At 52.7% G+C, this 25,053-nt stretch overlaps 3 protein-coding genes and 18 non-coding genes across 24 annotated transcripts in view; 1 reads left to right on the plus strand and 20 right to left on the minus strand.

Annotated features, from left to right (window-relative positions):
- Positions 1-408: 408 nt before the first annotated feature.
- CWC25 (CWC25 spliceosome associated protein homolog) lies at positions 409-13,084 on the minus strand. Of its 3 annotated transcripts, none has more exons than XM_063354677.1 (10): positions 12,966-13,084; positions 6,793-6,965; positions 6,331-6,567; positions 5,545-5,614; positions 4,895-5,022; positions 4,580-4,649; positions 3,910-4,100; positions 3,271-3,357; positions 2,516-2,677; positions 409-1,289 (listed from the first exon to the last, which is right to left on the minus strand). In XM_063354677.1, exons 2-10 carry the CDS (start codon positions 6,825-6,827, stop codon positions 1,175-1,177), a joined length of 1,095 nt encoding a protein of 364 aa, XP_063210747.1. In that variant the 5' UTR covers positions 6,828-6,965; positions 12,966-13,084; the 3' UTR covers positions 409-1,174. The 3 variants fall into 3 exon arrangements, with proteins under 3 accessions (XP_063210747.1, XP_063210746.1, XP_063210745.1); XM_063354676.1 differs by having other exon boundaries at positions 12,941-13,070; XM_063354675.1 differs by lacking the exon at positions 12,966-13,084 and adding an exon at positions 7,278-7,395.
- Positions 8,465-8,536, minus strand: TRNAC-GCA (transfer RNA cysteine (anticodon GCA)). Its single transcript has one exon. It is a non-coding gene; the product is annotated as a tRNA-Cys (tRNA).
- On the minus strand, positions 8,901-8,972 carry TRNAC-GCA (transfer RNA cysteine (anticodon GCA)). Its single transcript has one exon. It is a non-coding gene; the product is annotated as a tRNA-Cys (tRNA).
- On the minus strand, positions 9,404-9,475 carry TRNAC-GCA (transfer RNA cysteine (anticodon GCA)). The gene has a single exon. It is a non-coding gene; the product is annotated as a tRNA-Cys (tRNA).
- On the minus strand, positions 9,835-9,906 carry TRNAC-GCA (transfer RNA cysteine (anticodon GCA)). Its single transcript has one exon. It is a non-coding gene; the product is annotated as a tRNA-Cys (tRNA).
- TRNAC-GCA (transfer RNA cysteine (anticodon GCA)) lies at positions 10,246-10,317 on the minus strand. Its single transcript has one exon. It is a non-coding gene; the product is annotated as a tRNA-Cys (tRNA).
- TRNAC-GCA (transfer RNA cysteine (anticodon GCA)) lies at positions 10,661-10,732 on the minus strand. The gene has a single exon. It is a non-coding gene; the product is annotated as a tRNA-Cys (tRNA).
- On the minus strand, positions 11,102-11,173 carry TRNAC-GCA (transfer RNA cysteine (anticodon GCA)). The gene has a single exon. It is a non-coding gene; the product is annotated as a tRNA-Cys (tRNA).
- On the minus strand, positions 11,538-11,609 carry TRNAC-GCA (transfer RNA cysteine (anticodon GCA)). The gene has a single exon. It is a non-coding gene; the product is annotated as a tRNA-Cys (tRNA).
- Positions 11,969-12,040, minus strand: TRNAC-GCA (transfer RNA cysteine (anticodon GCA)). Its single transcript has one exon. It is a non-coding gene; the product is annotated as a tRNA-Cys (tRNA).
- TRNAC-GCA (transfer RNA cysteine (anticodon GCA)) lies at positions 12,327-12,398 on the minus strand. The gene has a single exon. It is a non-coding gene; the product is annotated as a tRNA-Cys (tRNA).
- A 2,858-nt stretch (positions 13,085-15,942) lies between the features above and the next one.
- TRNAC-GCA (transfer RNA cysteine (anticodon GCA)) lies at positions 15,943-16,014 on the minus strand. The gene has a single exon. It is a non-coding gene; the product is annotated as a tRNA-Cys (tRNA).
- A 358-nt stretch (positions 16,015-16,372) lies between these two features.
- TRNAC-GCA (transfer RNA cysteine (anticodon GCA)) lies at positions 16,373-16,444 on the minus strand. Its single transcript has one exon. It is a non-coding gene; the product is annotated as a tRNA-Cys (tRNA).
- Positions 16,445-16,875: 431 nt separating this feature from the next.
- TRNAC-GCA (transfer RNA cysteine (anticodon GCA)) lies at positions 16,876-16,947 on the minus strand. The gene has a single exon. It is a non-coding gene; the product is annotated as a tRNA-Cys (tRNA).
- A 359-nt stretch (positions 16,948-17,306) lies between these two features.
- On the minus strand, positions 17,307-17,378 carry TRNAC-GCA (transfer RNA cysteine (anticodon GCA)). The gene has a single exon. It is a non-coding gene; the product is annotated as a tRNA-Cys (tRNA).
- Positions 17,379-17,664: 286 nt separating this feature from the next.
- On the minus strand, positions 17,665-17,736 carry TRNAC-GCA (transfer RNA cysteine (anticodon GCA)). Its single transcript has one exon. It is a non-coding gene; the product is annotated as a tRNA-Cys (tRNA).
- A 518-nt stretch (positions 17,737-18,254) lies between these two features.
- RPL23 (ribosomal protein L23) lies at positions 18,255-21,837 on the minus strand. 2 transcript variants are annotated; one of them, XR_010073601.1, is made up of 6 exons: positions 21,719-21,837; positions 21,359-21,442; positions 20,943-21,071; positions 20,216-20,329; positions 19,172-19,989; positions 18,255-18,515 (listed from the first exon to the last, which is right to left on the minus strand). XR_010073601.1 is itself a non-coding variant. In XM_063354683.1 (5 exons), exons 1-5 carry the CDS (start codon positions 21,729-21,731, stop codon positions 19,907-19,909), a joined length of 423 nt encoding a protein of 140 aa, XP_063210753.1. In that variant the 5' UTR covers positions 21,732-21,837; the 3' UTR covers positions 18,255-19,906. The 2 variants fall into 2 exon arrangements, 1 of the variants encoding a protein (XP_063210753.1); XM_063354683.1 differs by having other exon boundaries at positions 18,255-19,989.
- Positions 20,681-20,813, minus strand: LOC134524804 (small nucleolar RNA SNORA21). Its single transcript, XR_010073614.1, has one exon. It is a non-coding gene; the product is annotated as a small nucleolar RNA SNORA21 (small nucleolar RNA).
- A 243-nt stretch (positions 21,838-22,080) lies between the features above and the next one.
- On the minus strand, positions 22,081-22,152 carry TRNAC-GCA (transfer RNA cysteine (anticodon GCA)). Its single transcript has one exon. It is a non-coding gene; the product is annotated as a tRNA-Cys (tRNA).
- Positions 22,153-24,034: 1,882 nt separating this feature from the next.
- On the minus strand, positions 24,035-24,106 carry TRNAC-GCA (transfer RNA cysteine (anticodon GCA)). The gene has a single exon. It is a non-coding gene; the product is annotated as a tRNA-Cys (tRNA).
- A 382-nt stretch (positions 24,107-24,488) lies between these two features.
- Positions 24,489-25,053, plus strand: part of LASP1 (LIM and SH3 protein 1) — a 34,669-nt gene continuing 34,104 nt past the window's right edge. Inside the window, exon 1 of the mRNA XM_063354680.1 lies at positions 24,489-24,597. Within this exon, the coding sequence (XP_063210750.1) occupies positions 24,529-24,597 (69 nt within the window). The 5' untranslated portion in view covers positions 24,489-24,528. The remainder of the gene's footprint in view (positions 24,598-25,053) is intronic.

The following is a 25,053-nucleotide window of genomic DNA, read 5'->3' on the forward strand; positions in this document are numbered from 1 at the left end:
CGGGGCTGAGAGAGGGGGCAACGGAAAGGGCCGGAGAGAGGGAGAGGGGGAAAGCAAACGCCCCTCCCTTCTCCTCTTCCCGGAGATGGTCTCGCCCAGTTGGCGTGACGCGCCCGCCTCAGGCCACGCCCCGCTCTGAACGGGCCAATAAGCGGCGAGGCGCCTGGAATTATGAATGGGCTGCTCCGCACGTCACGGGCCGCCGTTTAAAGGGCGAGGAGCGGGGCCGGGACCCCCCCGGAGGCAGCACCGGGCACTGGGGCCGGGTCTTTCGGGCCGGCATCAACGGGGAACGGGGCCGCTGCTGCCCGTGACATCCCCCCCGGGGCCCTCGGAACCTCCCCTGTGGCGGGGGGGAGGGTGCCCCCGCCCCTCCCACTCCCAAAAGCCACAAAGAACATCTGAAAATGACAGTAAAGTGTCTTAATTTAAAAAAAAAAAAAAAAGTAAGATGTACACTGCTGTACATATAAGATCTACACTGCTGTACATATACACACTACTTACATTACAAAAATCTCAGAGAAATATTTGCCGATCGGGTTCTGCTCTGCTCATCCCCCTTCTTCCCTTTGGGTCAAACACAGTGGAAATCTGTGTGTGACCAAATAACGGCTACAAATATTTCCCAGTCCCGTCCAACGTCACCCTCCCAGCCCACGCCTGGCACAGGGACCGCACTGAACAGGATTTTGTCCCTTACTCGTGTAGCTTTATCAGCTTCCATGAAATTAACTCACGTGTGATTTTGTTCTGCTTTGATTTTTAAGAACTAACAAAAATAGGTCTATGGCTCTGTCTATAAAGAGCTCGGACAATCTGCCCAGTGTAGAAAGCAGTTACCACCTGGCATAGTTTGGTAATAACAATATACAAAGATGATACCCATTCAAGGTGGAGAGAGAAGGAAGAGATCTGGCAATATGTTAAAAACAGAATACAAAGGCTCACGAGTTCTCCAGCAAAGGTTTGCTTGCACAGTCATACTCATTATAAATGTATTCACAATGCCAGAAGTCCAGAACGCGCTGTGGGCTGCAGCACAGGAATCCAGCGCTGCTTTGGGAGACGGTAACTGTGTCTGGAGAGAGCAGTGAGCCTGTGCTGGAGGTCTCTCACCTCTGGGAATAAGTGTCCATTTAACTCCTGCACAGGAGCCGAGGAAGAACAAGTTTCATCTCTGCATAAAGTTTTTTTCCAAGGCAACGGGAGTCCTTTGAAGGGAGTGGATATTGCGTTTCACCCGGTCTTCTAGGGTGGAAGTAGATGCACTCTCGAGTTTTAAGCGACTGCAGAAAATTAAACCAAAGAAAGAAATCAGAATCTCCTTCCAAACATTATGCCATTTCTAGCAGGATTCACCATCCCCAAGTCACCTACCTAAATTCGTCTAACAGAGAAAACAGCCGATCATTTCCTATTCAAGTCTGCACTGAAAGAACTGAATACCTTTGAGTTTGGCTTGTAACAGATTCAATGCCTTATTTAAGGTCAGTGCTTAGAAATATATTTTCAGTAGCTCTCCAGCCTCTTCCACCTTCCAAATATAACTAACTGTTAATTACAAACGCATCCGTCACAGGGGACTTGATTGCTTTCTGTGAAGCAAACGAGGGAAAAGCAATGTGTTCCTGAACCGCGGGCAGCGGCCCTCTGGGAACCCGAATGCCGGAGCTCATGCTGTAAAAGACTACGACAGCACAGGAGAGAGAAGGGATCCTTGTGACCGCTCACTTTCTTTTACTGCTTCAGATCACACTGCTGTGCTTTTCTGAACCACCTCCTCATGTCCATCTCCCTCTTCAAACAACACGCCAATCAATGCAAAGTTTGGCAGCCCAACCAGTTGCTTCTGCACAGGGAAACACACAAAAATCTGTCTCCATTTGCTCATGGAGAAAGTCTATTGTGATTTTAAGCCACCCTCATGTGATCCCACTTCTGGGCAGCTTCAGGAATTAGGCATGCTTTCTCCTCTGATTAATTAATAGAGCCTGGAAAATACTGTGCTACAGCAGCTCCAAAACACACAACACGGCCATAGGATCTGGAAGACCTTGTGCCGCTCCAATTTCCTTTACCTGCCACGTGCACAAGGGACTGTAAGTGACCACTTGGTCTTATTTCGTGTTGAGCACAGGTTTCTGTCCCCCAAGCTCTTGGCACACAGACTCCCAGGGGACTTGCAGGCCTAAAACTGTTGCAAGCTCCTAAAACTAGAACTTTTTATTATCTGCCTGTAAAACACTACTAGGGCTTTCTACAGGATGGCAAAAAATATCTGATCACTGGTTTCTGAGTCTGACCACCAAGGCCATCATAGAAATTTCTATCTTCTGGGTTAAGAACAGAGTCTGGGAACAGCAGATGTCACTGGTTCTACTGTACAACACAGCAGAGATGGATCTTATACCATAATCTGAAACATCTCAAACGCTGAGGCCATCACTCACTCCTGAGAAGCTGTGGCCTGTATTTCCCTTGAATGAAAAAGCAGATAATAAAAGACACTCACTGGAAGAACTTCCCATCTCGGGAGTCGAGTTTCTCCAGCTCTCGCTCCAGCTCCTCCTCCTTTTGGTGTTTTCGGAGGTTGTTCGCTCTCTCCTCTTCCCGCCACTTGGCATTTTCCATCATTTCCTGGCGTTTACGCTCTAGTTCCTCTGGAGAGATCTTTCTGTTTGGGTAGAAAACATCACTGCTGTGAATCGACAACATGCTGGGCCCCACCCTCCTCCTGCTTTCCATTCTTTAAGATGATTTACAATCCCTGAAATTAGGGGTGTTTAACATGGTTTTTTCTTTGGTAGCCAATCAGCAAAGCTTGTATGTACATGTCTAAATGTTCTGCTTTACCACACCCTCAGAAAAAGTCTGCTTCCCTCCTCTTTTCAGCCTTTTTGTTTTTAATTGACTGGCAAGATGATGCTGTCAAGGTCATATTTTCCCAAGGACAGTGAAACAGAATGCTTCTAGTTAACAGTCCGTGGGACAAAGACTGACTTCACATCACTGCCTTGCACAGTGATGCGAGACACATGGAGAACCAGAACCACGTGAGTCGGTTTGGGAACCCGTCCAAGGTGTTAACTAACAATCAAGCTCAAGAGCACCAAACCGAGCTCTTTCGGACTCTGCCTGACTTTCTGGACATCCGATCCAATCTATTTCCGTTAATGGAATAAAATTTGGTTCATAGATTACACCCAGCTGTTTGACAACCACCAGGGAAACCTCCGTCCAAAAGCCCAGGAACAAGATGTTGCTTACCTCGTGTAACCCGGAGTATGCTGTCGTCGATAGCTCTTTTTAGGGGAAGGGCTTCTAGCTCTCCCTTTCTCTTCGCGATTGCTGTGTCTGTAACCCAGAAATACCCTCTTTTTAGGACAGATGAACATTATCATACCTCTCAACTCTCCCTGGATTTTTTTTATACATTCTGAAACCAAGACATCCCCTGGAACTGCAGGACCTGTCCACTTGGAAAACAGATTCTAATGGCTCTTAACATACTGTAATTTTCCATCTATTTTTACTCAGTTTTAATTATTTCATCCGTAAACAATAAATACTTGGTGCCTGATTTTATCAGCATTTAGTAAAGCTAATTCAACAGTTATAGGCACCTTTTAAGGAGAATTGTTAGCCCAAAACAAGTACACTCGTAAGCAATACCTAAAGGGTGTCCCAAATGAAGAGTGCAATTGCAGACAGCGCGTGCCCTCCAGGAGCTACCCTGTGCGCTTCTGCACTCTTGCGCAACCGCACAGCTGCTGCCTTCGCGCCCAGTGCTGAGAAATAATATGGCCAGGACACTACAGTGGTCAAAGGAGAGTGAATAAGAGGGATTTTGATTCTAGAGAACCGCCCCACCAGCAGGTTTACATTATCCGAGTCAGCCACACTCACTGTTTACTGTGTCTAGAAGGAGATCTTGACCCCCTGGATCCAGACTGGTCTGAATTCTTCCTGCTAGAGCGTCTCTGAGGAGAGCGGGAATGGCTCCTGGACCTGGAGCGATCCCGGTGCTTGTGGGGGGCCCTCTCCTGGCCGGCAGCTGGAGAGCTGCGGGACCTGTGGCTCTGCTCAGAGTCTCTAACCTGGAATTCAAAAGCGTCTTTCAGGAGAGATGTCTTATAAGAGAACAACAATCTACGGCCGCAGAGACCTCAGACTAGGCTAAGTGCAGGAAGGAGCGTATATTGTGGTTTGCATTTAATTACCTCATGTCCTAGGTTCTTATTAACATCTGTGTCTAAAAAGATTATTTCTGTATCACGTTCAGTAAACTAAACTGCCAAGACAGCCAAGCAGAGTATTTGAACACGGGTGACGCTGAAGAGAAACTGAATAAAACTTAACTTGAATTCAGAGCAGACAAAAATCCTACCAGGATCTGAACAACATTGTTTTCAAGGCTTAGATAGCTCCAAATTGAATCTGAACTTTATTATATCACACCCCCCTCACAATCCTCTTCTGGCCGCTGAAGCGTCTCGAACAAACTGCCAAAACTCTTGCTCTTCCCTAACTCAGGGCACTTGCTACTAAAAGAGCTGTGCGAAACACACGGACTTACTTGTAAGCCATATCCTGGGACTTTGAAAGGAGCCGGTTTCCAGGAGGAATTGTTTATCCTCTTCTGAGACCTGAAGAGAAAACAGAATAGTACTTTTGAAGAAGATGAAATTCAACAATATTTTTTTAACATTAAAATGTCATAAAAATAATTCAATGATGAAAAAATACCGAATTAACATATAGAACCATTTAGACAAATTAAGAACATTAATTAGAAAGATAGAACTCAGACAGGATTAGAAAGAGACATGAAAAAACCCAAACAAATTAACCAGGAAACATGGTATTTTTACTACAAAACCTTGAAACATACTTATTTTTGCTTCGCTCCTCATCACTACTGTCACTTTCACTGCTAGAACTGCGACGTCGATGTTTCTTGTGCTTCTTCTTCTTATCTTTCTTCTTCTTTTTCTCTTTTTTATCTAAACTGTTTTGCAGCTATAAAGCAAGACACCATTTCATTAGCAACAACTATCGTCTCTACACTTGGGCAGTCAGTATCACAAGGCAAAATAAGAGTTCTCTGCGGAAAAGCTCCTGGAACAAAACCTAAACCATTTAACAAGGTCCTCTCTCAAGACTAAAGAGCTTAATGGAGTCTTCCCTAGTGTCAGTTTGGTATCGGTGCATGTCAAATCCTATGTCTGCAACCACTCTGTAGTACTAAAGCAACAACCAATCACTAGCTAAAAAAAAAAGCAGACCAGAAGAGTGTGAAGAGTAAAATAACACTGAATTTGAAAGGAAGAAAAATTAATTCCCACTGAGAGACTGGTAAGGAACTCTGATCTATTCTATCAGGACTATAGAAAGATGGATTTATTCTGTTTTTCTGTGAAGGAGTCAGAAAATGGAACTCAGCTCCTTATCTAAATGATACTCATTTTGACCCATGATTCTGCCCTTCGTTCAGTGTATTCTGTGCTTTGAATCTGTAAAGGAGTACTGAGATACACTTACCAATTCTTTGATTTTCTTCATTTTAACAGGGTTATTCAAAACTTCTCTCTTCTTTTCCTCCTCCCTCTTTCTAAAGCAGGAAGAAAACAGTACTAGTTTCAAACAACTAAAAATATCCTACTTTCATTAAAGATACCAATCAAATGCAAGCTCTAAAAACACATAAAGCAGGAAAACGTGCAAGTTTTGTACATTCAGCAAAACAGACCCAGCTAAGAAGGAGCCTACCCTTTCCTTCTCCACTTAAGAGTGCAACTAGTAGGGTAAACAAGAATTTGTTCTGTCACCATCAACCTGCCAACAACGCTAATAAACGCCTGAACGCTGAGAGCAGACCAGATACACTCACATACACATAGAAGGGTGAGCTGAGCTGGTAGAGATGAATCAATGCAGAGTAACAACCTTTGCATTTATATGTATTTACCAACTTACAGCTAGATGATCTATATGAAGATCATCAGCTTGTTCAGCTAAAAAAATCTTAGGTTTGAAACCAAGTCAGCAAATTTATCTAAAAGCAGCAAAGTGACTCAAGTATGTTAGTTGACATTATGGTGCAGTATTTAGAACACATAACCAAAACCCTACTAGTCATGTAAGTGGCCGGTGACCGCTCTGCGGCCGGGACTGCCACCTACAGCCTGGAGCTGGCCAACTGGCAGACACAGCTTTGACGAACAGACAGAGTAGAAGACTTTACAAAAATAAATGACAGCTCTTAGTGAGTTGCTAATATTGATGCTTTGCTTCATCTACTACTGCTTTAAGCTCCGCATTTAGTACCTTATCATGAAAAGTGGATCCTCCCGGATTTTGTTTGCCATATCTAGGACAGAATTGGCACCCGACTTGGCAAAAATGGAGCCCGGGAGAAGTCCTGTCTCATTGGAACAGCCAGCATCCTTGTCTTCCGTTTTCTCAAAGACGTATTTGTCCACAGGGCGACCCATAAGATATTCCTCTCTGTTCACCATGCCGCCAGGACCCTGGTACATCCACTCCAACTTCTCTTCTCTTTTCCTATTGCAAACAAGACTGTCTTATTTGCCTTCTCACAGTTCTGAATTTACGTTTTAAGGCACTGGCTTATAAAGGTGAGTGGAAATGTTTCCTCATCACAGACATTAAACCCATGGCACTCTCAGGGGCACGGGGAGCGCCCACACCACCCCACCAGGCAGCGCTTGGCCCCAGAGGACGGCCAGGGCTGGTTACTACCAGTCTGTACCACCAGCACCCCCTCACCTGACGGTGCCCATGTCCTCAGCGTATCGCTGCATCTCCTCCCGTGCTCGCTCCTCCTGCAGCTCCCGCTGCAGCTCCTCAATCTTCTTCCGTTCGGCTTCATGCTTCTGCTCGGCTTTCCACACCTTCTCCACATTGCGCAGGGTCTGGGGGTGCCAGCTCTTCTTCAAGTTCTGCAGGAGAGGGGAGGCCGAACCGGGACCGTTAACAGAGCACTGCCAAACGCCGCCCGCGGGTCCCTACAGGCCTTCCCGCACCAGTGGCCACAGGGAAGGCCCCGCTCACAGCCGCGCTCGCCCGCGGCCCGCCCGCTGAAGGGGACACGATCGCTTCCGAAACACCGCCACCCGCTCGCACAGACGGCCACCGGCGGACACGGAGGAAGGCCACGGACAACCCGCGCCCCACGCGCCCGTCCCCGCCCGCGACAGTCTCCGGAGCCCCTCGGGCGACTCTCGGCCCCTCCGGCCCCGGCCCCTCCTCACCAGGTCGCCTCCCCCCATGGCGGCGGCCGGGACAGCGCTTCCCCTGCGGCGGCCGGGCCTGCGCGGGCGTCATCAACACGCGCCGCGTCACCGCCGCCTCTTCCGCCCGGCGCGGTTCACAGGCGTCACTTCCGCCGCGGCGCTGAGGGGAGCCGGCGAGATGCCGGGCGGGGGCGGCGCAGTTAGGCACAGCCGGCCCCGCCGCCACTCCCGGAGCCGTTCGGTGAGGAAAAAAAAGCAAAGATTTACAGCACTAGCGTGACCCTCCGGGAAAAGGAGCCGGTTGAACGGCGTAGAGCGCAGGGGGCTCCCCCCGCCCCGCCGGTACCCTGCGGAGCGGCCCGGTGGGGCGGTGCCCGCGCCCGCAGGTTGGTTTCTCTCCTTTCGCACGCCAGTGGCCGATCCCCGGGGGCGCAGCTCGGCGTGGGGCGACCCCGAGCGAATCCTCCCGGGCAGTTCCACATGGCGGTTACAGGAGGTGATTGACGGGGCGAGTCTGTCAGGGTGTTATTACCGCAGTAACAGGGTGTTATAATTCCAGAGCGCCCGTCCCGGCTGGCCGCGTTCGCTGCCCAAGCGCTGCCGCGGGACGGCACGTAGAAAGGGCCCCCCCGCGGGGTGTGGGTGCCTGTGGCGGCGCCCGGGGCGGGTTAGAACCGGTGACCTCCCGGTTCCCGGCCCCGCGCGCTGCCCCTGCGCCACCTCCTCCCGCCAAGCCCCGCCCCCCCCTCCCGGCCCCGTGCCGGGGCGCAGCTCAGGGGTAGCGCGTCCGGCTGCGGGGCAGGGGGTCTCCGGTTCGAGCCCCGGGGGTGGGGGGCTGACACAGGTACCCAAAACCAGCGCTCTCATTCAGCAACCCAACCACGCACTGATTTATACATCACAGCCCCAGGTCCCTTCGGGAGAACACTTCAGCAGAGATGCCCTTGTCTAGAAAGGCAGTATACACGTTGTTTACTGTTTAATTAACAGCAATTACCTACACAGGAAAAACTAGACCAGCAGGGCCAGCTTCTTTGTGTGTACGTCCAGTATTCAGGAGCAGAGGGAGAAATGTCAAGGTCTGATTTCATCCCTGGCCAAAGACCACCAAGTGATTTCTAAACCCTCAGGGGGTTAAGAAAGTGCCTCCAGAGTCTGTCTGTGAGGAGACTGTGGAAGAAGAAAGGGCTAAAAAGCAGCTAAAGAGGGGGCACCTGGAGTTGAACCAGGGACCTCTTGATCTGCAGTCAAATGCTCTACCACTGAGCTATACCCCCTGGCTTTTTACCTGTCACAAGGAGATTTTAAAAACATTCACCTAGAGAGACAAGTTTTTATATCCCCTGCTCTGACTCTCATACTTGACACCCACCCAGGCTTCTTCATGTGCCTGCCAAGGAAGGTACAGAGAATTACTGCAGAGAATCAAGACCAGAGACAAGTACATGCAGACAGCGAGCAGTTACTCGCACACTGCACAACCCCTGCAGTTTCCTAATAGTCAGGGGCTCAGTACCTTCAATGCTGAAGCTCAGAAACCAACCTTCAGGGCACAACACAAGCTCATGAGGCCCAAGAAGTGCTCTCCACCTTCTTTCTGAGAGAAATTTTGGCAAAAGGAAGGTTGAAGGAGAAGAAAAGAGGGGGCACCTGGAGTTGAACCAGGGACCTCTTGATCTGCAGTCAAATGCTCTACCACTGAGCTATACCCCCTACCTGCACAACCCTCAAATCACCTACAAAAAGCTATTTTAAATTATGTTCTACCCCAATCGCTCACCTCTGTTCCACAGGAAGCAAATCTTGCTGCAGAAAGTACAAAACTCAAATGCAACAGTGGCCCCAACGTTGAGTCCCTGCACTCCGACACAGGGGACAGGCTGCCGCCCTTCTGCCTTTACCAGGTGACCTTGGCCCAGTTCCTCTCCTTCCATCTCTCTTTCCTCTCCCACTTGCAACCTGCTCTTCTGAAGCAGACTGTCACTTGACACAGAAACCGCCTCAGACTTTGACATTTCCCCTGCGCTTTCCAGCTCTAGAGTGTAACGTGAAAAAGATTTAGTTGGAGACAAAGCTGAGCTCACCTTATGAGCTAACCTTCCAGTGAAGAAACCCCCCAAAATCCCAAGAAAAAGTAGACTGTAAGGGGGCACCCAGAGTTGAACTGGGGACCTCTTGATCTGCAGTCAAATGCTCTACCACTGAGCTATACCCCCTCAGCACTGGGCTTTCACTAGGACAGTTTAAAAACATTTATAGCAAGAAACAAGCATCTATGTCCACTGGTCAGATTCTTGCATTCGACAGCCCCCTGAGTCTCCTCATGCACCTGCCAGAGGCCGTACAGAGAATTACTGCACAGAATCAAGACCAGAGAGAAGTAAACAGCAAGTGCTTTCTCAGAGAGCGCACAACCCCTGCGGTTCCCTTGTGATGAGGGCCTTCGTACCTTCAACACCGAAGCTCAGAAACCAACCTTGACTGCACGGCCCAGGCTCACAAGACCCAAGAAGAGCTCTCCATCTTCTTTTTGTGGGAAATTTTGGCAAAAGGAAGATTGAAAGAAGAAGAAAAGAGGGGGCACCAGGAGTTGAACCAGGGACCTCTTGATCTGCAGTCAAATGCTCTACCACTGAGCTATACCCCCTGGCTTTTTACCTGTCACAAGGTGATTTTAAAAACATTCACCTAGAGAGACAATTTTTTATATCCCCTCATCTTTAAGTTGGCAGTCCCATGTACATCTTCATGTGCCTGCCAAGGAAGGTACAGAGAATTACTGCAGAGAATCAAGACCAGAGACAAGTACGTGCAGACAGTGAGTAGTTTCTCACACAGTGCACAACCTCTACATTTTCCTAATAGGGCTTCAGTACCTTGAGTAATGGAACTCAGAAAGCCGTGTTCACTGCACATCACAAGTCAAAAGACCCAAGAAGAGCTCTCGTTTCTGAGTTTTGGCAAAAGGAAGGTTGAAGAAGAAAAGAGGGGGCACCTGGAGTTGAACCAGGGACCTCTTGATCTGCAGTCAAATGCTCTACCACTGAGCTATACCCCCTGGCTTTTTACCTGTCACAAGGCGATTTTAAAAACATTCACATATCGAGACAAGTTTTTATGTCCACTGTTCTGATTCTCATACTTGACAGCCCCCTGTGCCTGCCAAACTCTGTGCAGAGAATTACTACAGAGAATCCTAAACAGAGACAAGTGACACAGACAGCGAGCAGTTACTCGCACACTGCACAACCCCTGCAGTTTCCTAATAGTCAGGACCTTGAATAATGGAGATCAGAAACCAACCTTCAGTGCACGGCCCAAGCTCACGAGACCCAAGAAGAGCTCTCCATCTTCTTTCTGAGAGACGTTTTGACAAAAGAAAGGTTGAAGGAGAGGAAAAGAGGGGGCACCCAGAGTTGAACTGGGGACCTCTTGATCTGCAGTCAAATGCTCTACCACTGAGCTATACCCCCTCGGCACTGGGCCTTCACTGGGACAGTTTAAAAACATTTATAGCAAGAAAGAAGTGTCTATGTCCACTGGTCAGATTCTCGCATTTGACAGCCCAGCAAGTCGCTTCACGCACCTGCCGAAGGCTGTACTAAGAATTATTGCAGAGAATCAAGACCAGACAGAAGTAAACAGTGAGTATTGTCTCACAGTGCACAAGCTTTGCAGCTTTCTTATAGTCAGGGCCTCAGTAACTTCAAGGTACTGACGTACTTCAAGCTCAGAAACCAACCTTCACTGCACAGCCCAAGCTCACAAGACCCAAGAAGAGCTCTACACCTTCTTTTTGTGGGAAATTTTGGCAAAAGGAAGGTTGAAGGAGAAGAAAAAAGAGGGGGCACCTGGAGTTGAACCAGGGACCTCTTGATCTGCAGTCAAATGCTCTACCACTGAGCTATACCCCCTGGCTTTTTACCTGTCACAAGGCGATTTTAAAAACATTCACCTAGAGAGACAAGTTTTTATATCCCCTGCTCTGATTCTCATACTTGACACCAACCTGGGCCTCTTCAAGTGCCTGCCACGGCCTGTGTGGAGAATTACTACACAGAATCCTAAACAGAGACAAGTACGTGCAGACAGCGAGCAGTTACTGGCACACTGAGCAACCCCTGCAGTTTCCTAATAGTCAGGGCCTCAGTACCTTCAATGCTGAAGTTCAGAAACCAACCTTCAGGGCACAACACAACCTCATGAGACCCAAGAAGTGCTCTCCACCTTCTTTCTGAGAGAAATTTTGGCAAAAGGAAGGTTGAAGGAGAAGAAAAGAGGGGGCACCCAGAGTTGAACTGGGGACCTCTTGATCTGCAGTCAAATGCTCTACCACTGAGCTATACCCCCTCGGCACTGGGCCTTCACTAGGACAGTTTAAAAACGTTTTTAGCAAGAAACAAGCGTCTATGTCCACTGGTCAGATTCTTGCATTCGACAGCCCCCTGAGTCTCCTCATGCACCTGCCAGAGGCCGTACAGAGAATTACTGCACAGAATCAAGACCAGAGAGAAGTAAACAGCAAGTGCTTTCTCAGAGAGCGCACAACCCCTGCGGTTCCCTTGTGATGAGGGCATTGGCACCTTCAACACCGAAGCTCAGAAACCAACCTTGACTGCACGGCCCAGGCTCACAAGACCCAAGAAGAGCTCTCCATCTTCTTTTTGTGGGAAATTTTGGCAAAAGGAAGGTTGAAAGAAGAGGAAAAGAGGGGGCACCTGGAGTTGAACCAGGGACCTCTTGATCTGCAGTCAAATGCTCTACCACTGAGCTATACCCCCACCTGCTCAGCACCTGCCCAGCACCAATCTCGTTCTTCACTCCCAACAATCCCAGCAAAGATCCAGAAATTAATCCCGGGACAAAAGAGCAGCTTCTCAGGAAATACTCATCTCTCTCCTCACAGACACCCCACTGATGCTCCTCTTCTCTTGTGGCAATCGCCTTCTCCACCTCTCCCCAGCACCTGATCAAACGGAGAACGGCGCCCGTACACAGTTTATGGGAAAAGCATGGAAATAAAGAGCTGCAACGCAACTGTTTGTGGAGAAAAAGAAGGAAAAGGGGAGGGGGCACCCGGATTTGAACCGGGGACCTCTTGATCTGCAGTCAAATGCTCTACCCCTGAGCTATACCCCCACCTGGGCACTACAGCCCGGCCCGGCTCCTCCTGGCCACCGACCGGCTGGCTCCGCTGCATTCCACTGCCTGCGCTCACTGCACCCGCAGCACCGCCTCTCACGTAACACACCTCTCATCACCCTCCCTTCACCCTAAACACCACCACACCTCTCTCACCACACTTGCACACACACTCCTGCACCCAAGCTCACCACTTCCCCCTTCGCTTTCTCAGAAACATCCCACCCTGGACAGCCAGGAACACTGACAAACGCTGACTCCAAAACACCGCTGCAGGCCCTCAGCTGCGCCTCTGTTTGGTCTCGGCGTGTGCCCTGCCCTTAGACAGCACACCAGCCTCCCAGGGGAATGACCTGCCCAACACCTCCCACCCTGACCACAGCCGCTCTGTCCTCCCTGACTGGCAGCCAAAGGCAGGGGATGCCGACAGAGAAACACCCGGAGCGTTTCAGCCAGCTGTCGTGCTGTGCCCTGCCTCAGGAAGTCTTCATGCACCAGAAACCCAGCACAAGCTGTTAAAATAGATCAAGGGGGAACACCTTTATTTTCGTGGTGGCTCCTTACTCATAAGCAGGTCTCTGCGTCTCTCCCCAGGGCTGAGGATCAGCTCCTTCATCACCAGCGCGCTGGAGAGGCGGCCACCGCTCTCAGAGACGTCCACTTCAGCTGCAGGGTCGGCGTGCTCCAGTGACAGCCAGGGCGCCTCTTGTACCCTTCCGGGGCTTCCAGGGCTGCTGGGAAGAAGCCACGTCTGCTTGCCTGCTCTGAGGAACGGCCTGTAGAGAAGAGAGCGGCCCTCAGTCCTTGCAAGTCCTTTTACAGGTTTTGCCTCCCCACCTGCTGCCAGTGCACAGCTCCCAGTTATCCAGTGGGATTGTCTGAAACGCTATTTTAGGCCACAATATTTCGCGGATTCACGTTGCTTAGGCCAAACAGCTGTTTAAAAGCTTCCAGGTTCATTTTTATGTGACTGTTTCTCAAACAAAGCATTTGACTCCAGAGAATTCCACGTGACGAGCTGTGACAAGTACATGTACCTGCAGCTCCCAAACTCCCGGTCAGGACCCTCTGTTCTCCCTCACAGCTCTGGAATGAATCCACCATTCTGCCCTTGTCGCCGGTGCGATGACAGCGCTGCGAGAAAGAGAGTAACAATAAAAATCAAGGACTAAAACAGGTAGCAGTAATGGGGCCTGGAGAAATCATGCAGGAGCTGGAGGAAGAGGGCATATTTTTGAGAGGCAGGTATCTGCAACCCATTGCAAACTGTTGCAATGTCCTAAAGGAATTTGGAACAGGGCCGTACAGAGAAATAAGCCTGAAAACTGGTTCTTTATTACTGGAATGCCCGGCGGTGCAGATCCTGCTTCCCTACGTGCATCTGCATCAGCAGAAAAAGCAATTAATGACGACGTGGAGACAAGAATCGTTAAATCTTGCAGGACAACTACACTTTGCAATCCCTGGTACATCCACTCCAACTTCTCTTTTCCTACTACAAAGAAAAGCATTTTTGTTTCTAGCCCAGGCCTCTAAAGCCTTGTGGAGTTCAAGGCACCAGCCTGGAAAGCTGAGACACATCAAAGGCACATTTCCATATCAATGGAAACATTTTTTGCATCAGAGACGTTAAACTCATAACCCCTGGCAAGGGAACTTGTTTTTTAAGGTGAAGTTGTATGTGACACCTACAGAGAAATGCAGATGACATTTAACTTAATGAAACAGGAAGAATTTAATTATACGCCTCTTCTACAAACGTGGCATCGCGTGGCCGACTCACTAATGACCGTTCACAGTCCGTTATTAGCAGAGCCACGACAGTTACAAAGCCAGGAGTACATTTAAAGAAAGCTGCCCTGCGCACAAACCAAAGCAGCGGTGTTGTGCGGACAGCCCCGCACACCCCCCGGGGCACCGGGAGCCCCCGCAGCGCCTCACCGGCCGTTGTCCGGGCCCTGAGATCCCGCCATGCTTCCTCCACCTTCCGCCGCTCGGCCTCACGCTTCTCCTCGGGTTTCCGCGCCTCCTCCGCGCCGGGCCGGGGACGCCAGCTCCTGCTCAGGCTCTGCAGGACGGGGCCGCCGAACTGGGACCATTAACAACGGGCCGCCTTCTCCCGCCGGTGGCCATGGGGAAGGGCTCGCTCACAGCCGCGCTCGCCCGCGGCCCGCCCACCACGGCGGCCAGGCCTCGCTGAACGGGACACGATCGCTCCCGACACACCGCCACCCGCTCACACCGACGGCCACCGGCGGACACGGAGGAAGGCCACGGACAACCCGCGACTCCCGGGAGTGTGCCCGGAGCCCCGCGGGCGACTCTCGGCCCCTCCGGCCCCGGCCCCTCCTCACCAGGTCGCCTCCCCCCATGGCGGCGGCCGGGACAGCGCTTCCCCTGCGGCGGCCGGGCCTGCGCGGGCGTCATCAACACGCGCCGCGTCACCGCCGCCTCTTCCGCCCGGCGCGGTTCACAGGCGTCACTTCCGCCGCGGCGCTGAGGGGAGCCGGCGAGATGCCGGGCGAGGGCGGCGCACTTAGGCACAGCCGGCCCCGCCGCCACTCCCGGAGCCGTTCGGTGAGGAAAAAAAAGCAAAGATTTACAGCACTAGCGTGACCCTCCGGGAAAAGGAGCCGGTTGAACGGCGTAGAGCGCAGGGGGCTCCCCCCGCCCCGCCGGTACCCTGCGGAGCGGCCCGGTGGGGCGGTGCCCGCGCCCGCAGGTTGGTTTCTCTCCTTTCGCACGCCAGTGGCCGATCCCCGGGGGCGCAGCTCGGCGTGGGGCGACCCCGAGCGAATCCTCCCGGGCAGTTCCACATGGCGGTTACAGGAGGTGATTGACGGGGCGAGTCTGTCAGGGTGTTATTACCGCAGTAACAGGGTGTTATAATTCCAGAGCGCCCGTCCCGGCTGGCCGCGTTCGCTGCCCAAGCGCTGCCGCGGGACGGCACGTAGAAAGGGCCCCCCCGCGGGGTGTGGGTGCCTGTGGCGGCGCCCGGGGCGGGTTAGAACCGGTGACCTCCCGGTTCCCGGCCCCGCGCGCTGCCCCTGCGCCACCTCCTCCCGCCAAGCCCCGCCCCCCCCGCCCGGCCCCGTGCCGGGGCGCAGCTCAGGGGTAGCGCGTCCGGCTGCGGGGCAGGGGGTCTCCGGTTCGAGCCCCGGGGGTGGGGGGCTGACACAGGTACTCAAGACCAGCGCTCTCATTCAGCAACCCAACCACGCACTGATTTATACATCACAGCCCCAGGTCCCTTCGGGAAAACACTTCAGCAGAGATGCCCTTGTCTAGAAAGGCAGTATACACATTGTTTACTGTTTAATTAACAGCAATTACCTACACAGGAAAAACTAGACCAGCAGGGCCAGCTTCTTTGTGTGTACGTGCAGTATTCAGGAGCAGAGGGAGAAATGTCAAAGTCTGATTTCATCCCTGGCCAAAGACCACCAGGTGACTTCTAAACCCTCAGGGGGTTAAGAAAGCGCCTCCAGAGTCTGTCTGTGAGGAGACTGTGGAAGAAGAAAGGGCTAAAAAGCAGCTAAAGAGGGGGCACCTGGAGTTGAACCAGGGACCTCTTGATCTGCAGTCAAATGCTCTACCACTGAGCTATACCCCCTTGGTTTTTACCTCTCACAAGGCGATTTTAAAAACATTCACCTAGAGAGACAAGGTTTTATATCCCCTCATCTTTAAGTTGACAGTCCTGTGCACATCTTCATGTGCCTGCCAAGGAAGGTACAGAGAATTACTGCAGAGAATCAAGACCAGAGACAAGTACGTGCAGACAGCGAGCAGTTACTCACACACTGCACAACCCCTGCAGTTTCCTAATAGTCAGGGGCTCAGTACCTTCAATGCTGAAGCTCAGAAACCAACCTTCAGGGCACAACACAAGCTCACGAGGCCCAAGAAGTGCTCTCCACCTTCTTTCTTAGAGAAATTTTGGCAAAAGGAAGGTTGAAGGAGAAGAAAAGAGGGGGCACCTGGAGTTGAACCAGGGACCTCTTGATCTGCAGTCAAATGCTCTACCACTGAGCTATACCCCCTACCTGCACAACCCTCAAATCACCTACAAAAAGCTATTTTAAATTATGTTCTACCCCAATCGCTCACCTCTGTTCCACAGGAAGCAAATCTTGCTGCAGAAAGTACAAAACTCAAATGCAACAGTGGCCCCAACGTTGAGTCCCTGCACTCCGACACAGGGGACAGGCTGCCGCCCTTCTGCCTTTACCAGGTGACCTTGGCCCAGTTCCTCTCCTTCCATCTCTCTTTCCTCTCCCACTTGCAACCTGCTCTTCTGAAGCAGACTGTCACTTGACACAGAAACCGCCTCAGACTTTGACATTTCCCCTGCGCTTTCCAGCTCTAGAGTGTAACGTGAAAAAGATTTAGTTGGAGACAAAGCTGAGCTCACCTTATGAGCTAACCTTCCAGTGAAGAAACCCCCCAAAATCCCAAGAAAAAGTAGATTGTAAGGGGGCACCCAGAGTTGAACTGGGGACCTCTTGATCTGCAGTCAAATGCTCTACCACTGAGCTATACCCCCTCGGCACTGGGCCTTCACTAGGACAGTTTAAAAACGTTTATAGCAAGAAATGAGCGTCTATGTCCACTGGTCAGATTCTTGCATTCAACAGCCCCCTGAGTCTCCTCATGCACCTGCCAGAGGCCGTACAGAGAATTACTGCACAGAATCAAGACCAGAGAGAAGTAAACAGCAAGTGCTTTCTCAGAGAGCGCACAACCCCTGCGGTTCCCTTGTGATGAGGGCATTGGCACCTTCAACACTGAAGCTCAGAAACCAACCTTGACTGCACGGCCCAGGCTCACAAGACCCAAGAGCAGCTCTCCATCTTCTTTTTGTGGGAAATTTTGGCAAAAGGAAGGTTGAAAGAAGAGGAAAAGAGGGGGCACCTGGAGTTGAACCAGGGACCTCTTGATCTGCAGTCAAATGCTCTACCACTGAGCTATACCCCCACCTGCTCAGCACCTGCCCAGCACCAATCTCAATCTTCACTCCCAACAATCCCAACAAAGATCCAGAAATTAATCCCGGGACAAAAGAGCAGCTTCTCAGGAAATACTCATCTCTCTCCTCACAGACACCCCACCGATGCTCCTCTTCTTTTGTGGCAATCGCCTTCTCCACCTCTCCCCAGCACCTGATCAAACGGAGAACGGCGCCCGTACACAGTTTATGGGAAAAGCATGGAAATAAAGAGCTGCAACGCAACTGTTTGTGGAGAAAAAGAAGGAAAAGGGGAGGGGGCACCCGGATTTGAACCGGGGACCTCTTGATCTGCAGTCAAATGCTCTACCCCTGAGCTATACCCCCACCTGGGCACTGCAGCCCGGCCCGGCTCCTCCTGGCCACCGACTGGCTGGCTCCGCTGCATTCCACTGCCTGCGCTCACTGCACCCGCAGCACTGCCTCTCACGTAACACACCTCTCATCACCCTCCCTTCACCCTAAACACCACCACACCTCTCTCACCACACTTGCACACACACTCCTGCATCCAAGCTCACCACTTCCCCCTTCGCTTTCTCAGAAACATCCCACCCTGGACAGCCAGGAACACTGACAAACGCTGACTCCAAAACACCGATGAAGGCCCTCAGCTGCGCCTCCGTTTGGTCTCGGCGTGTGCCCTGCCCTTAGACAGCACACCAGCCTCCCAGGGGAATGACCTGCCTAACACCTCCCACCCTGACCACAGCCGCTCTGTCCTCCCTGACTGGCAGCCATAGGCAGGGGATGCCGACAGAGAAACACCCGGAGCGTTTCTGCCAGCTGTCGTGCCGTGCCCTGCCTCAGGAAGTCTTCATGCACCAGAAACCCAGCACAAGCTGTTAAAATAGATCAAGGGGGAACACCTTTATTTTCGTGGTGGCTCCTTACTCATAAGCAGGTCTCTGCGTCTCTCCCCAGGGCTGAGGATCAGCTCCTTCATCACCAGCGCGCTGGAGAGGCGGCCACCGCTCTCAGAGACGTCCACTTCAGCTGCAGGGTCGGCGTGCTCCAGTGACAGCCAGGGCGCCTCTTGTACCCTTCCGGGGCTTCCAGGGCTGCTGGGAAGAAGCCACGTCTGCTTGCCTGCTCTGAGGAACGGCCTGTAGAGAAGAGAGCGGCCCTCAGTCCTTGCAAGTCCTTTTACAGGTTTTGCCTCCCCACCTGCTGCCAGTGCACAGCTCCCAGTTATCCAACAGAAACAATTTTTAGCACACCATATTTCGCGGATTTACGTTGCTTAGGCCAAACAGTTGTTTAAAAACACCACCACTTTACAAACCTCTCCAAACCTCCTGGTGCTCTTGTCCATCGTTACCTATGTTTGCTACAAAATCTCTCGGGCTTTGCTCCCCTCACCACCCTCCTTCCTCCACTGTAACCTGTCTGCACTGAAATCATCAGGAGCAGCACAAAAGTATCAGGAATCTCGACGGAAGGGCAAACTGACACGTGTTGCGGGAACAAGTAAGCGCCCAGGCAGATGGAGGCAAGTCCAGCCGCATCGGGGCTGCCTGAGGTGGGGGGTGCAGCACCCCGTTACCTGCCCCGTGGCCCACAGCAGCGCGTGTGCTGGGTTTGTCTGGGTGCTACAGGGCTCCAGGGCCACAATATGCAGGACAAAGTCACCCCTATTGTCACTGTACCCCTCCGGTGATGCTTGCTTGGGAGGGCCAGGAAAAAAGCCGTTCAGATCCGACTACATCCCTGCCAGAGGGAAGACTGCAGGAATAAGCAGCTCCACATGGCAGAGACCTACCTTCAGCTCCAGTCTTGAAGCCTTTCAGCCGACTTTTGACAGTTCGCATCACCCCTTGTACTTGCAATTAGCAATTAACGACCTCAGCGCCTGTCTCACCACTGCTGGAGGGTTTAGTGGCATGTGCTTCAGCCACGACCGCAGCCAGCAGCGGTGGCTCGATGTGGCCTTGCACGTCTTCAGCCAAGGTCCATGGAACATTCTTCAGAGCCCGCTGTCCACAGTGAACTCTGCGGCTCGTGGTACACGCCAGCCCCAAGCAGTATTCCCCCCACCCCGCACACACACACAATCACACCAGTCTCTCTAAGCAGTTCAACTGTCCATTCTGGAAGAAAATTCCAGACCTGCACTTTTGGGAGCCCCTGTACGAAGGCTTCTCTTAGAAGGGCTTTCACAGACACCTCCCAGTTTCTATCCACGCGCACATAAACTGGAGCAATTCAATCAATACTGCCAAAATTCAAGTAATTTCAGTCCAACCCCCTTCCAAATATTTTCCAGTGTTACAGGAACCTGCCTGAAAAAGAGACTTGCCACTGGATATTAGAACTCCAAAATCCCATTTTCCTGCCGAAGTATAAATCCACACAAGGAGTTCCATAAAAAGACTTCCCAGAACCAGCTCCCTCATTCTAACACTGTCCTGCTCGGCAGAGGGCGGCGCTTTGGCAAGAAAGACACTTCTTTTTTGGTACAAGGAGTTTTATTTTATCTCTACGAAGACGAACGCGTTTATGCAATGCTTCCTGCATTGGAAGCTATCCTGGGCCACAGATCCGCGCACTCCTTAGCCACAGGGCCTGTGATGGCAGAGCCTGGAAGAGAGAAAGAGACAACAGCGCGTTAGAGGCCCGAGTAGGTGCAGAGAGGGGTCAGGGCAGCGTTTTACACAAACATTAGCTCAGCCCGACCACGCTCTCCTGAATCCAAGGAGAATCTGGGTCCGTTCGACCAGGAGAGCGCAGCCCTCCCACTGGCAGTACCCACCCTCCACCCCTCTGCGCCCTCCCCTTTCGCCCAGCGCGGGATTCCTCTCCGTACCTTTCATTTCACCTTTATTATTTACTATCACTCCTGCGTTGTCTTCAAAATAGAGGAACACCCCATCTTTTCTCCTGTACGATTTCCGCTGTCGAATGACCACTGCGGGGTGGACTGCAAAGAGAAACGAGCAGCTCGGTATCACCAACGTCCTTCTGAGCGCCCCGTCCAGCAACAGACACGCCAAAGGGGCTGCTCTGCTGCAGCATCTAACTCAACACCGGGGTTCGGGGTTTTTTCTGCATCTCATATTTGCAGTGCTTCGCTAAGAGAAGCCAGTTTATAATCAACCGTGCACTTAAAACTGGCTGTGTGACACTTACAGCTCCATCTACATTTGGACAATTCAGTGTTTTTCCACTTTCTCACCTTTATTTGTAAATATACTATCAATTGACAGAAAATATTCGGCGAGAACCCCTCCCTTCCCCTCCAGCGCAGCGGCAAGCGTTCTTTTCCCGGGCAGAATGTCACAGCACTGATTGAAGTGACCAGCACGGGCTGCCACTTCACCCAAAAGCACTGCCTTTGCTCTGCCCTTCCACGACAACTCACTGAGCCACGGCACACAGGCCCAACAAGTGCTTTTTAGGAGGGTGGAGATGACGCTCCAGAGGTTTGGTGCCCACCTTCCGCGTCCGTTTGAGGGAGGAATCGTCCTCCCCTGTGATGAGCGGCCATCGGCAGCAGCTGCCCCTCAGGGCTCGCCACTGCTCTCCACACTCACCCTTCTTCCTCAGCTCCGGCTTGCCCTTCTTCACGGTAGCCATCACCATGTCACCCACGCCAGCCGCCGGCAACCTGTTCAGGCGCCCCTTGATGCCCTTCACGGAGATGATGTAGAGGTTCTTGGCACCTACAGGGAAGCGCCGGCATTAACCAAGCTGTCAGGGAAGACACTTCCCTCGGCAAATCCCCGACCGAGGCGAGCAGTGCGGGCCACACTGCGCCCAGGAGCGATGCTATCGCTGTCCCCTCCCGCAACACCTCCCCGAGCCACCAGCACAGACCCAACGGCAGCCTTTCAGACGGAAAACCGGTTTTTACGAGCTGGTTTAGCAGCCGGCCGCCCTCTGCCTCGCACGGGGCCGCTCCCTCCCGCAGGGCAGCCCCGGCTCAGGCCCCGGCGGCGGCCACGCTCACCTGTGTTGTCGGCGCAGTTGATCACGGCGCCCACCGGGAGACCGAGGGAGATGCGGAACTTCGCACCGGAAGAACCGCCGCGTCCTGCGGGTCGACAAGAAGATTAAGTCCCCGGCGCTGGAGCACAGAAGGGCTGCGGCAGCGCGGAGTCAGCCCGGGCCTGCACCGCCCGGGGAGGGGGATCAGCGACACTGGTTGCGGCCTCCGCTCCCGACCGGGGTGGTACACCATTCCCTGGGCCCGCGCTACGCCAGACCCCGCCCGAGCTGCCATCCGAGGGTTCCCCGCCCCGGGGCGCCCCAGAACGCCGGATGGAGACGGATTCTGCAACCCCCCACCCCGGCTCAGCGCCCGCCTCACCTCGCTTCGACATCTTGGCGCCGGAAGAGAGGGACGCGCGCGGGGGACGCCGGGATATGGGGTAGTCCCGCCCATCGCGCTCCGCCCCGCCCACCCGAGGCGCTCCGCCCAATCACGCCCCGCCCGCCGCGCTGCTCCGCCCACCGCCGGACGTCACGTGGTGAGGCGGGCCCGCAGCGCCCCCTATGGGCGCCGCGAGGTAACATCACCCCCCAGCCCGGTACCGGCACCACTGGGAGGTGACGCATGCGCAGGACGGGGAATGCTTTTTGGGGGGAAAACAAAAAGGTCCTTTTTAGATTTTCGCTTTCAAGGAAGAGAAGGAAGGATAAAGGTGAAAAAAGGGACACGGGATTAAAAACAGGGGGCACCCGGATTTGAACCGGGGACCTCTTGATCTGCAGTCAAATGCTCTGCCACTGAGCTATACCCCCGCTGATGGCACTGCTGGAGTCACTTAGAACAGCTCGTTTCCAGGGAAGGGGAAGGAAGGGAAGGGAAAAAAGAAAAATAAAAGAAAAAAAGAAAAAAGAAGAAAGGGAGGGGAAAAGGCAAGGAAATTAAAGGAAAAAATAAAAGAGAGAAAGAAAAACTGCAGCTGGAGCCGTGCCATGGCGGAGAGATGCCCTCAGCCGCCCCAGGGACGCAGCAGCAGCTGGGGTGAGGCTGAGGAGAGCATCCCCTCCCCGAACGTCTGGGTGATGAAGAGCCTCCCTCACCCAGCAGCGTCTCCTGAGCCGGGAGAGGAAAAACCACCCACGACACCCCAAAGAGCTGGAGAAGCAGAAAAGCTCCTCTTATTTTAAGCTGCGATGGGCCAGGAAAGGGTGGGAGGCTGGTTCGGGGGGCTGGGAAGCGCTGGGTGAGGTGAGCAGAAGGGGAAGAGTGGGCGCCTTTGTGAGAGGATCAAATAAGCTGCTTTTTAAACGAAGGAAACCAATTTGAAGCTGTACCCTGAAATGAATAAGAGGGAAGAGAGCCCAGTGCAGCCTCGTTTGATGTGGGTGTGCTCTATTAAAGCCTGCCTGCAAACAGCGATTGCCGAGGCTTGTTCTTTTGTAACAGGGAAGGGAGAACGCTAGGGGAATTAAGGTGTCATTATCTCCTGATAGAAATTGAATTAACGTTCTTCCTGAGGCTTTCGTGATAACCTGAATTAACCGAGCTGACGCTGCCCACCTGGCTCGCTGCGCATCGGTGCGGAAGGGCCCCGTGCGCTCGCAGGAGGAACCCGCACAGACCCAGGGTCTGCAGTGCCCCACGGGGCCGGGGCCGGCCCTGACGAGGCCAAGGTGCTTCTGCTGATGGTCATGTCAGCGCATTTCAATAAAATTACGCTAAAAGGGTGACTGCAAAGAAGATGGAGACTCCCTTTGTACAAGGAGTCACACGGAAAAGATGAGGGGTAATGGGTACGTTCCTGGGAGATTCCAATTGGACACAAGGGGAAAATTTTTCACACCGGGAACAATCAGCCGTTGGGATAATCTCCCCAGGGAAGTGGTGGATTCCCCAAAATTGGACGCCTTTAAGATTCACTGTCTTGTCCAGACCATGCTTTTGCTAAGAAAGGTCGGACGAGATGATCTCTGAGGTCCTCTTCCAACCTGGTATTCTAAGATAAAAATTTAATATGAATTGGTAATGTAATTAATTAATTAACTTAAATGAATTTTAATTGGGAATTGGATTTGGTAAGCCGAAAACGCAGACATGAGGGTGCTCCCTCTCTCCACCCGACGTGGGTCTCTGGCCTATCCTTGCAAACAATTTCCCATTAAAAAAAAAAAAAATCATTATTTCTTGTGGTTTGACCCAACGTGGCACCAGAACCTCCCTCCTCACTGGTGTGGCGTTGTCATGGCATCAGTTAAAATTATAAGGTAGAAACTAGAAAAAAAAAAACAAAAACAACAAAGATTTACAATTATGATCCTCGAGGTCTCCTTCCCACCTGGTATTCCATGATTCTATGATAAAAGCACAGTTTTAATTGGGAATTTAATTAATTAATTAATTTAAACGAATTTTAATTGAGAATTAGATTTGGCAAACCGCACACCAAGCACAGCCCTAGGGATGGGGCTGCTCCCTCTCCCCCCTAGACGGGGGTCCCTCCACCCAACCTTTGGGTGCTGTTTCTTTTTAAAAAAAAAAAAAAAAAAATAATAGAAGCGCTTATTTCTTTAGGGCTCGACCCAAACACGGCGCTGTTCAACCTCCCCCCCACACCTCGGCAGCGTGACGTTGTTACGGCGTCACTTAAAATTTTAAAGTAGATTTGTTTAAAAAGGAAAAATAAACGAGCTGTAACTCAGGGGGCACCCGGATTTGAACCGGGGACCTCTTGATCTGCAGTCAAATGCTCTACCACTGAGCTATACCCCCACCGGCCACCAGCCCTCTTCCGCGATCACTTAGTAGCACTCCCACCCCACCCACCCCCACCACCACCCCCCCGCGCTTCCACGCGCGTGAAACGGGGACCGCGCGCGCGTGCAACGCGTCCACGAGCGCGAAGAACCCGGGAGGGGGAAGGGGGGGGGTAGTACGTGTGCGTGCACGCGCGCGTGGGTGCGCGCGCCCCGCCCCCGCGCGCGCGCCCCCGGGGCCCCTCCCCTTTTCCCACCCCCACCCCGTTTCCTTCCTATTTAGGGTCGCGGCGGCGCGGGCGGTGGCCCAGAAGCGAGCGGTGGTGGCCACGGGTGGGAGCCGGTTAGCCCTCCTCCTCCTCCCCCCCGCCACCATCCCCCCCGCCACCATCCCCCCCGCCACCATCCCCCCCGCCACCATCCCCCCTGTGAGAAGCCATGAATCCCAACTGCGCTCGCTGCGGGAAGATCGTCTACCCCACCGAGAAGGTGAACTGCTTGGATAAGGTGAGTCTAGGGGGGGGTCCTATAGGGGGCGGGGGTGGTCACCTGTGGGGTGGGGAGGTCGCCTGTGGGGGTCCCTGGTGGCCCCCTAGCTGGCTGCGGACCTCTGAGCTCTCCCGTGGGGCTGCCCCTGGGTGCGATGGCTCTTCCCCCCCACCCCACCCAGTCCGTAGGGTATTTCCATGCCGCCCCCCCCCTCCATCGCAGGGTCCTCCCGACCCGCGGGGTCGCCCACCCCACGCTCTTTCTAGCCACGGGGGACCGGAGCGGTGGCACCTTCCCGGCGGGCGGGAGCCCTTCACCTCAGCGATCCGGGGTTTTTCCTTATATATAATTAAAAAGCAGCCGGCGGAGGCCGACGGGAAGCAACAGTTAACGCTTCCCCTGGAGCCGGAGCTTCATCTGGTTTGCATTAGCCCAGCTTTTCTTTTTATTTGCCTCTCTTTTTTTTTTTTTTTT

The sequence above is a fragment of the Chroicocephalus ridibundus genome, chromosome 17, assembly GCF_963924245.1.
Source record: "Chroicocephalus ridibundus chromosome 17, bChrRid1.1, whole genome shotgun sequence".
In the NCBI taxonomy this organism is placed as follows: Eukaryota; Metazoa; Chordata; class Aves; order Charadriiformes; family Laridae; genus Chroicocephalus; species Chroicocephalus ridibundus.

Bases quoted from the DNA above. Each gene is read 5' to 3' on its own strand.
- CWC25 (XM_063354675.1), bottom strand. The intron at 6,568-6,792 runs GTGAGGGGGTGC...TGTTTGCAATAG, and splicing joins GAGGACATGGGCACCGTCAG to GAAAAGAGAAGAGAAGTTGG. The intron at 3,358-3,909 runs GTGAGTGTGGCT...TCTGGGTTACAG, and splicing joins CCTTCTAGACACAGTAAACA to ACACAGCAATCGCGAAGAGA.
- RPL23 (XM_063354683.1), bottom strand. The intron at 21,072-21,358 runs GTGAGCGTGGCC...GCTTCCCTGTAG, and splicing joins CAACTGCGCCGACAACACAG to GTGCCAAGAACCTCTACATC. The intron at 19,990-20,215 runs GTACGGAGAGGA...TCTCTCTTCCAG, and splicing joins TAATAAAGGTGAAATGAAAG to GCTCTGCCATCACAGGCCCT.